This window comes from Geospiza fortis, unplaced genomic scaffold (assembly GCF_000277835.1).
Source record: "Geospiza fortis unplaced genomic scaffold, GeoFor_1.0 scaffold188, whole genome shotgun sequence".
NCBI lineage: Eukaryota > Metazoa > Chordata > Aves > Passeriformes > Thraupidae > Geospiza > Geospiza fortis.
This window is the reverse complement of record NW_005054337.1, coordinates 2,521,597-2,531,816: the sequence shown is the minus strand read 5'-3', so window position 1 is coordinate 2,531,816 and position 10,220 is coordinate 2,521,597. Positions and strand designations below refer to the sequence as shown.

At 44.8% G+C, this 10,220-nt stretch overlaps 1 protein-coding gene across 1 annotated transcript in view; it reads right to left on the bottom strand.

Moving 5' to 3' along the window:
* Positions 1 to 1,636: 1,636 nt before the first annotated feature.
* TPX2 (TPX2 microtubule nucleation factor) overlaps positions 1,637 to 10,220 on the bottom strand; it is a 9,051-nt gene continuing 467 nt past the window's right edge. The window contains 15 exon segments of the mRNA XM_031058010.1: positions 1,637 to 2,577; positions 3,025 to 3,212; positions 3,867 to 3,978; positions 4,512 to 4,658; positions 4,775 to 4,951; positions 5,624 to 5,722; positions 5,946 to 6,162; positions 6,529 to 6,667; positions 6,784 to 6,955; positions 7,369 to 7,526; positions 7,837 to 7,970; positions 8,394 to 8,516; positions 9,188 to 9,319; positions 9,866 to 9,974; positions 10,165 to 10,220. The exon segment at positions 10,165 to 10,220 is cut by the window's right edge and continues 41 nt beyond it. Of these exon segments, the coding sequence (XP_030913870.1) occupies positions 2,467 to 2,577; positions 3,025 to 3,212; positions 3,867 to 3,978; positions 4,512 to 4,658; positions 4,775 to 4,951; positions 5,624 to 5,722; positions 5,946 to 6,162; positions 6,529 to 6,667; positions 6,784 to 6,955; positions 7,369 to 7,526; positions 7,837 to 7,970; positions 8,394 to 8,516; positions 9,188 to 9,319; positions 9,866 to 9,974; positions 10,165 to 10,220 (2,074 nt within the window). The 3' untranslated portion in view covers positions 1,637 to 2,466.

The following is a 10,220-nucleotide window of genomic DNA, read 5'->3' as shown; positions in this document are numbered from 1 at the left end:
GGCCAAACCCCATCCTCTCCAACATCCAGCTCCTTCAGTAATTTTTATACTTTGTACACTCGAGCAGTTTTCCCACCATGTCACCACTTCCCTCCTAATTAAGAGAACAGGTCCCACATCCCAGCCCGTGAGAACCTGGTGGGTGACTCCAAGATCATACAAATACCCCAGAGCCTTGGAGGCACAGCTGGCTGAGGCTCCTGCCCCTGTTTGCAGTGCATGGGGAATACAAGAGCCCATGTCCGGGGAAAGACGTAATGTCTTTTATTAGACCCAAATGATACCATTGGGGAAAAAATACTGTCAAGCTGTCAGGCACACAACCCCTTCCTCAAGGCAGAAGAGGCCATGTAGGGCCATCAGGGAAATCCAGCTGCTTCGTCCTTCAGAGCTCAGTGGCTGCTCCAGTTCCACGGCCTCATGATCCTGCTTGCCTTCACATTCTTCAGCAGCTCATCATCATTCCAGCTTCCCCCTGACTCATCATAAATATTTTCTGCTTCTGCTGCCCACACGCTGCCTTCTCCAGAGCTGGCACTCGAGGAAAAAACATCTGAGGTTCTGTGATGTCCCCAGCCAGCAGCAGATCACAGGGAACAGCCCCACCACGACAGAAATGGGGTAGAGGCAGACAGGTCAGATCCACGTGGATTTTCATTTTCAAGAAGAGGATGCTGATATGTCCCTTGTGCTCCAGCCACTCCTGCAAATTGTCACAGCAGCAGTGACAGCAGTTTTTCTGGCTGTCCTGTAACTCTCAGCTCAGTGACATGGAGCTATCAGCAAAGTCAGAAAAATGTGGCTGAAGGCAGACTGGGTAATTAGATCAAACTTTTGGGCCAACCTCTGCCACAGCTACACAAAGATCCTCAAGAGAAGGGAAGGAAAAGCTGAAACTTGAGCAAAATGGAGCCATGTCTGAGCTCACCATTTCCAAGAACCCACACTGGCATGGGGTCATTGATCCTTTAGTACTTCCCCAAGGCTCTCATTCTCCAGCTCCTCAGTTACTAACTACATAAAACCTTTAATTTTTTTGAAGAATCCTTGTATTTCAGTGTGGGTGGCTTTTCCTCTTTTAATCCCAGCACTGAAGTTTGAGGCTGGTGCTCTTGGAAACACTCCCATAGAGACCCCAGCTGTTCTGCAATGACATCTCTTGAGCATCACACTTTTTAGGAGAATTCCTGCAGAAACATCATCCCTCGGGTCCAATAAATGTTCATCTTGGAATTTAGCTCTCTAAGGACTTTCTTCCACTGCTACCTCTCTCAATCTAGGATAAAATAGCAATTGCTTGAGGTACTTTGGCAAGAATGAGACAGCATCTCTAAGCATCCTCTTAGGTGGAATCTAACACCTAGTTCAAACTCTCTTTTTCCCCAAAAATCTGAACAAAAAGCTACACATTCTGGGAATACTTCTTCAACAGCATCCCAGTTCAGAAGAAATGAAAGCAAATATTTTCCATAACCACCAAATAATTAAGTTTGTCCAGTTAGGACAAATTAATTCTAAATTTCCATTCCCCCCCGCCTCTGCTAAGCAGCACAACAGTAGCAAGCAGCCCTGCTCATGGGTGTGAGCAGGTATTTCAGCAAAATATAAAGGTAAGAAATCACAGCACAATACTAAGTAAGAAATAATTATTAAAACTTTAATCTAGATGTGTCCACTCTTCATAATGCCAGCAGTTTTGTCCTTCAGCACAACTGAGCACTTGGGCTGTTCAGTTCTGCTCACTGCCCAAACTAGCCAGAGATGCTGATGGCTCTGTAGCCAAGAGATCTGCACTGGCAGAAGCTGGGACAGCAGCTCACAGCAAGTCACTTGCCAGATAAATGGCTCCCCCCAAACAGGGCTTCAGCTATAAAACAGCAAGATGGTTTAATACTCTAATATACACAGAGAATTACTTTTAAGCGTGGGCAAGATTTATATTTGTGGTCATCTAAACATCAACAAAGAAGGCCAGACCCGCGCTACACTGGCTTGAAGGAACCTCACTTAACACAATTCAAGCTAAATGTAGACTAAAATGCTAAAAAACAAGACACTTGAAAATAGCACTTAGTGTAAAAACATAAGACAGCTGTGCCAGATGCACACATCTGTGTGGCCAGTCTTTATCAAAAACTCTTCTGCAGGAAAGGGCTTCAGCCCACTAGCCAGAGACAGGGAGCAGATTAGGAATTTTTATTTAGTTAGGTATAAAATATCTGTATGCAATATCAAAACTTGGTTTAGTCTCTAGAGAAGATGGGGTCTGTATACACAGCAAGGCCAGGAGGCACTGCTGAAATGCCATGGGCTCAGGTGGAGTTTAACTACTCAGTACAACAATGAAACCAAGCATAGGAGTTCAGACTGAGCAGCCACAGAAAAACAATTGCTCCCTCTCTCCCTGCCAAGGGAGTGGAGAGGGATGGGATCTCCCAGCAGTTGTCACATGGATGTGGATGCTCATCAGCACCGGAATCTGTCTGAGAAGTTGGGAGACTTTGGCACAGTCAGTGGTTGATGACTGGACTTCACTTCCAGGCTGCGGTATTTGCGTATTGGGTTTGCCTTGTGAACCTGTGGAAAAATAAATATAAGCAAGGGCAAAACAAAGCAAATGGTTGCAGTTATGATGAAGCTGAAATTTGCAGGTGAGCTGTGGATGAGGTGAAGGCAAGCATCTGCCTGAGACCACCACACCACCCTGGGCACTGGAGCGAGGTAGTGGGAAAATGCACAGCACATGTTGGGGTTGTGGGTTTTACTAAGATCATTCTGCTTTGATAACTACACATGTGCAGCTCCAAAATTCAGCCATCTCAGCACAGCTGCCTTCTTTGTTTGCATGGTTTTATAGGTTTGATTTTTTAAAACCAGTTGTGAAGTTAGTGAATCATCAATTTGCAAAAGGGAACCTTGAAAAGGCAGTTTTAGCACAGCTCAACTGTGACATTAGCTCCATAAGGCTATTCCCACATTCCTTTGGGTTACTTTATAGCCCTTGCTCTGAAACAGCTCACTTACCATTTCTTGTCTTAGCTTAGCAACTTCTTCCTTTTCACGCTCCTCTTGTTCCTGCCTGATCTGCTCCTCATACCTCTCCTTTAAGGCTTCTGCGTCTGCCAATCGCTTTTCAAATTCTTGCCGTTCTCTTGCTCTTCTTTCTGTTGCCAGCTCAAAGCTTTCAGGAACTACAGAACCAGAAAGGCTCTCTAAGTTTAGAAATAGAGGAGATAACATTGGTTCAAAGACAATCAGGTAAAGCAGAGCAGCACTAATGTCAATGGAAGCCTCCCTTTGGAGAGCTTCCCCTTGGCAAGGGTGGTTAGGAGATACCTCCAGGCTTCAGGAAAAGAGAAAACTTTACTCCCAGACGTGAGCAGTGTTAATGCAGACGTCACCCCGTCATGGGTGTTCTCATGGGAGGGAGCAAGCACACAATTGTTAGTACAAACAAGCTTTTGGCTGGTTTTGTGCTCTACAAATCTCAGCCTACCCAAGCAGTAGATGCCTTCATCTCACTAGAAACGGGAGGGAAAGACTGACAGCGCTGCAGAAATGCCAGCTGTCTCTGCAGGGAGCTCCTCACATTCTCAGTACCCTTATCCTGAGCTGGCACACATCAATCATCTGCCAATTGCAGCAGAGCTTCTAAATACAGCTGCCATGCTGGAGCAGGACAGGGGGGTGGAGAGGAAATCCCCCTGCTCCCAGGGGACACAAGCTGTTAGGCAATTAGTTGATTAAATGCAAGGCACTATTGGCTGTGCTGATGAAGAAGAGGCAACAGCCAGAAAAAACATCACTCAATTGCCTCAGTTCTGAGCTATCAACCAAACCCGTGCAGCAAGTACTTGCAACTCTACCTGATAGCATCCTATGTTCCTTTTTGGGCACAAAAGGCTCCTGGTAAACCACTGTGTTGGGACGAGCTTTAAAACATGCTGCCTCTTTTTGCTTTTTCAAGTCTTCTTCAAGCTGCAAGAGAAAAGAGCATATCAAGTGCCAGGCAGAAAGAGACCATCTTCCCCTAACCCAGACTCCAGCACTCCCTACACTGGAAAAGCCATAGTGACTCAGTCAAATAATTTCCATAGAAAATTATATTAAAGCCAAAAATTGGTGTCACTTGTTGCCTGACAGTTGCTTTGCCAAAAAATAGCCTGAAGAAAGTTTCAGGTGTCCACTGCAGACTTCACGTGAGAAAAGCAGTGTAATATTTATAAATTCCTGGAGATAGTCAGCAAAGAGATTCAGCTGCACAGAGCTGGTGCTTAGAAAATGTCCCACAGCTGTTCGTACAATTGTGGTAAATCCCATAATTTACCACTAAGTGAGAAAAATAAAAACAAACCATTGACCAATCCTTAACCCAATAGCACAAGTCTCATACCAAGTACAGAAAAATTCCAACTCAGCTACTGAGTCACTTCAAGGATAACAGTTTCTCTAGTCAACCACAACTCCAGCTGATTTAAGTCTGGTCATTCCCATTACCCTTTTCATCCTACCTGCTGTTTCCAGCTCTGGAGCTTGGCAGCTCCCCGTTCATCCACCTGCAGATGGAATGGCTCAGGCTGAGTTGCGCTTTTGACCTTCTTTTCCGGCAGTTTAACTTCGTCAAAGTAAGGCAGAGGCAGCGCTTTGAACTTTGGCACCTGAAACAAACAACTCAAAATATTTCTTGTCCTTTCCTCGGAGGCTTAATAGACAACAGCAAATCCTATCACACTCTACTGAAGGAGTAGAATCCAAGGTAGCTTTTGTTTCTTACCTCTTCCTTCTGTAGTTCTTCTATTTTTTTCTCTTTTTGTATTTGTCGCTCTCTGTCCCGGGCATCGAAAGAGAAGGGGCAAACTTCCACATGCCTTTGTTCTGGCATTTTGGGTTTGAAGGGCACTCCATAATGTGGCATAGGATTAGCTTTGATCACAGCCACCTCCTCTTTTTCCTAAAGGGATATTAGCATTAGGATCTGATTTTTTACTTTTGTATAGGCTGCAACTCCTGCCAAGCAAAGCCACAAAGAGCTTTGAATGAGCTCCTTTGATAAGGGGCACAGCAGGGTCACACAAACAGTGGACACTGCAAAAATTAGGAATCCAAGAAGTACCAATTTACTGGCATCCTGAACCGCAGGCGCAATTCTTCCTTTTATGAAACCACTCTCAATTCTAGTACTCATTCAAATTAGACTGTAATTATTTAATATCCTCTTGACAAGAAGGAAAGGAAGAAGGATGTGAAGCTTTCAGAATCCTGCTCTCCACCTCAGGGAGAAGAAAGGTCATGTGTAATATCTGCCTTCAGTGACAGAATAGGGAAGGATGAGAAATCTAAGCAGTTCACCTTCCTCATTTATAGCAGCAACACCTCAGAAACCCTCATCAGTGCCCTAGCATTTAAATTATTTCATTTTTAATGAGAATTCAGTTTCTGTAAAATGAGTAGCAATAACCAGATTGTTTCAAGTGAATGGCACAGGCAAAGGTAACCACAGGAGGAACTGCTCACAGGAGGGAAGGAAGGGGCTTCCAACCCCAGAGCATCCCATCCACATCCAGAGGCACAGCAGGCACTGCAGTGAGAGCTGGGCCTGGCTCCAGCTTGTCACAACTGTTACCTTTTCCTCCTCTCTGCCAGACACACGGGTCCTGCTTCTCAAGGAAAAGGCTGGAGACTTGGCGACTGTAAGAGGAAGTGCCTTCTTCTCTGGAACACCCTGTTCAGAAAAGCCAGTAAGGAGTTACCCAAGGCAAGTGCCAAGAAAACACCTCAGAGAAACAACGTGACAGCACAGGATCACAGGATGTACCTACTGCAGTTCTTACCTAATGACAGACATTGTTTACTGAGATCATTAAACACATAATGCAACATAGCTACAAACATTTTGAAGCTCATTGCCACCAATTCCCAAGCCTGGGTATTATTAAACTTCTTACCACAACATCCTCCAGGATTTTTGTGGGACATGGCCTGGAATGGAATTCGAAGCGCTCTTCGTCCTGCTGCTTCTTACTCTCACGCTCCTGAATCCTTTTTTCTATTTCCAACTGAAAGCCAATAGGTTGGGTGAGCTTCTTCACAGGTGGTTTCTTGGGCAGGAGTGGCCCGCCCTCAAAGATTTTGTGATTGACTTCTCGTGCTTTGAATTTGAACCTATGCAGGAACAATGGAGACAGTCACCAGTTATATGTTGTATGTTAGTGTGCAGCTATAGTTAGCAATTCTTCCTTTGCCTTGAAAACAGCAAGATTAATAAGGAAAATATTATGGATTGTTTTCCTAGAAATCCAAACCTTTGCCTATAGGAAAGTTTTGAAGTGCATGCAGGCTGCATTGCTATATTGGGTTTGCTTTACTCATCATAAGCTGTACTCAACCAAAGATCGGCTCTCCTAAGAGCATGTTCTTCAAAAAGAATTGTTTATATTTCACTCCCCCTACAATCAGAGCTAAAGAATTATGAACAACCTAAAGGAATCTCAATCATCCCCTGGAGGACTAGGGTAAGCCCTTACTTACTGTTGAATTTTCTCTATTTCCTCTGCTTCTAACTCTGCAGCAGTTTTGCAGGTGACAGGTCTCGAGCGCTGCTTCGTTCGCAGCACTGGTGTTTTGGGGTGTGTGGGCCCAGCCTTCACTGGCTTTTTTGAAACTGAGCCTACAAATTCAAGTCACAGAGACCAGCAGTTAATGGCAAGGCCTGCAACAATCACAGGCCATTTGCTCAGAGTAGTCAAAGCATCTCTTGCTCTGGACACAGCCAGGACAACTCACCCTCCTCAGATTTCCTGCTCCTCAAATGGTAACGAGGGGGTGTGCGTTTTTGGAATGCTTCTACCTGCTCAGCAAAGGACACATATTCTGTTGTGGCTTCTTCATGTTTTCTTTTGTTTCCCTGGGACAGATTGAAAGGTTTGGGGACAGTGTGTCCCTTTGGCATTCGCACCTGGAGACAGAAAACCACAGTCAGTATGGCCAGGAGGTTTTGATGACATTTCCTTTCCCCACTGACGCACAGTATCTGTCCCTTCCTCTCACTGCAAAGAGGATAACACTTGTGCTTAATGTGAGGTGTTAACAGTCTGAAAATGCACAAGTTATATTGGGAACCTCTATTGAGCAGATTAAAGCACAAAGTGGAATGACTGGAAGATCTGACATGAAAGGGCTCCTTTTTCCACAAGGTTTCTTTGGAGTCTTGTGGCAACACAGACACACAGGAAGTCTGCAGTCACATTTGCACAACACCTGCCTCCTGTGGTAACCTCTCTGTGGGTATCAGCCCATGCATTGCAAAAGGAACAGGGAGGTGATGGCAAGAATCAGTGAGCTGAGTGCTGGCAACACTCTGGCTCTCACCGGAGAAGGGGGATGCTTCCTCAGGACTGCTGCAAAATCCAGCTCCTTGTACTCATTCCCAGGCTGGCTTTCTGCATTCTGTTTAATTCTATTCTCCGTGCAGAAGTGAAAATTAATTGGCTTTGTTACTTGACCAACAGGTTTCTTCACAGGTTGTCCTAGAGAAAAAGAACATGTAAGGATGGGAAGACTTTTGCTGTGGGGTACAATTTGTGGAAATAAAAAAAAAGCATTTGATTTCTGACAACTAGGTATATTTTTAGAGAACTCATCTTTAACATTTCAAAATATGACATAACCCAAACCCACCTGTTTCCAGGCAGTTTAGGGGCTGATCTACATTAAATGGCTCTTGGTATTTATTGCAAAGTCTGAAATGCTTGTTTTCAAAGGTACTTGCACAGCTCTGTGCAGGACTCTCCAGCTGAGCCCAATGCAGCTCCATTCAGCAATTCAGGCAGAGCCCACCTGCTCCAGCAATAGCTGCTTTCAGAGACTCCTCGTTCTTCTTCCGCAGCTCCATAACCTCCTGCTGCAACTGCTGCATCTTTTCCAGCTCCTGCTCCTCTGTACTCTTTGCCTTGCTAGAAGGTTTGGTCCTCCTGCATAAGAACATTAAAAGCTAAGATGTGCCTTTCTGCTTCCCTGGTTATTAGCATGATGTTTGTGCAAGGAACATGCTTATGTCCGGCATCACTGCAGGAGCATCACCAGTTATAAAAAGATATCTGCTTGGGTTTTGTTTGCTCAAGAAAACTCACAGCTAGCTGCTATTCTGCAGACCCATTTGCTGTGTGCATTCTCAATCCATTAGGAAGAACAACTTTTTCCTCAAAAGAAAAGCAAAAGCTTTCCTGTGCAGAGGTTCAGCCAGTGAAGCACATTTCATCCTAATACTGTTGCCTTGACCCAGTGTTTACTAAATGTGATACCATCACATGCTAAGTTGAAGCTGAAAACACACAGCCAGGACTGTCACCTAAATCAACTGTGATTAGCACACAAGTCACAAGAAAGCCACGTACTTCAACATTGTTGGCGTGGAGGGCACGGTCTGTTTGCTTTTCCCTCTCCCTGGAGAGAGGTCAGGATCCTGCAGGGGCTCTTTCTTTGTGGACGTTTCTGTCACCTTCTCTCTGCTACCAGAACTAAAAGAAAAAGTTGTTAGGGCAAATCCTTTGAATTAACTGTGTTCTAAATAAGTTACCACCTACAGCTCTCACCACCATGCATAACATCCCAACACCTGGTGAGGTCTAAGGCATGCCAGGCTGGCCTTACCTCACCCCAGGCCCAGGTATAGACCATCCAGCTTTCTTTGGTACTCTAAGGCTGCAGAAGGGAAGATGAATTGCTGAGTTTTTGGAACTTTTCTGGAGAAGGGAGGTACACTGTAGATCATTGAGATACAGCAGTGTTTCAAAGATCACACTTCAATTTCCTGACCTCAAGCTTATCACCATATGATACTTTAGTGGTTAAGTTAATTTGAGAAATATTTTGGCTGTGACTCTTTCATAGCTAATGACTGCCTGATGACTTCTGGATGGATAAGTTCAGACAAATTTAAAGCTGACAGACACTGAGTAAGAAGGTGAAGAAGGCCTTGCTTATTTAATTCACATCTCCACCTCCAAACAGAGCAATTCCTTTAGCATTTACAGCCATTTCTTGTTCATAAAACTAGTATCAGCAACCAGCTCCAGCCACTACCCCCTAACCTTCCTGTAAGAACTGTCTCAGACAGGCAAAAACCCTTTCCAAAGAAATAGCTGTAGCCCTTTTCCCAGCCCTAAACAGAAGGACTTGGATGACATACAGTCTCATTTTCTTCAAGGGTGGAACATCTTCCTTATTTTCCAGGGCATTAGCAATTCTCTCTGCTTTGATTCTGCCTGGCTGCTTGCGCTGCTGGGTCTTCCCCTGCTTTGTAGCCAGTCTCCTGCCCGGTCTAGGGTAGAACAGAAAGCAGAGGTCAACTTTCCCACAGATCTGAGTACACATCTAAGCTGGATAACACATTTATGTCAGTGCATCCCCTAACTCCACCACACAAATTGTGTTTAACACAACAATCCAAAGGCAGCATGATTTATTAAAGTTTAACAATCCATAAACTAAATATTCCTTGCTATATATGAGCATGCAGAGCCCCTTGCATTCATATCAAGAATGAGTTCTGCCCAAGTCAGGCAGATATAAACAAAGAAACTTTATAAGCCACCTCAGTTTCAGATATCCTCACATTCCAGAAGCTCCTGGTGCTGCCGAGTCTCATTTGACAAGTATGTGAGACACTGCATTACATTTCCACCCTAGAGACTGCCCCTCCAGCTTAGCCAGCAGATCAGATGTCCCAACGCACCATCTCCATGTTGGAGAACTCCAGCCCCACAGGATTCCCCAAGAACAGCTTAGAACTGCAGATCCTGAGAGCAAGGACCTGCTTAGTTACACCATCATCAATCATTGTACAAACTGAACATAAATATTTCACCTCTGAGGGGCCTCTGCAGGGGCAGCAGCTCTCCAGGTTGCCAGGGACCCGATGATATTCTGAGGGACTGCGTTGCCCTGGGCACATTCTGCTTCACCATCATTTTCACCTGAGAAAGGGGCAAGTGTCAGCTCATCTATACACACATATACAGAACAACAAGTAAAACCACAGGAGACCTTGCAGATAAGAGTTTATGAAGATGGCCCCACAAAAGCCAGACAGAGGCCTTCCCATTTTGTCAATGAAAAGCCGGTAAAATTTATTTATTCCCTCCCTGCCACACCACGCCAGCTTACTCATTGCTACTTCTTGTGAAGGGACAGAAGACAGAACAACATCAGGCTTTGACAAA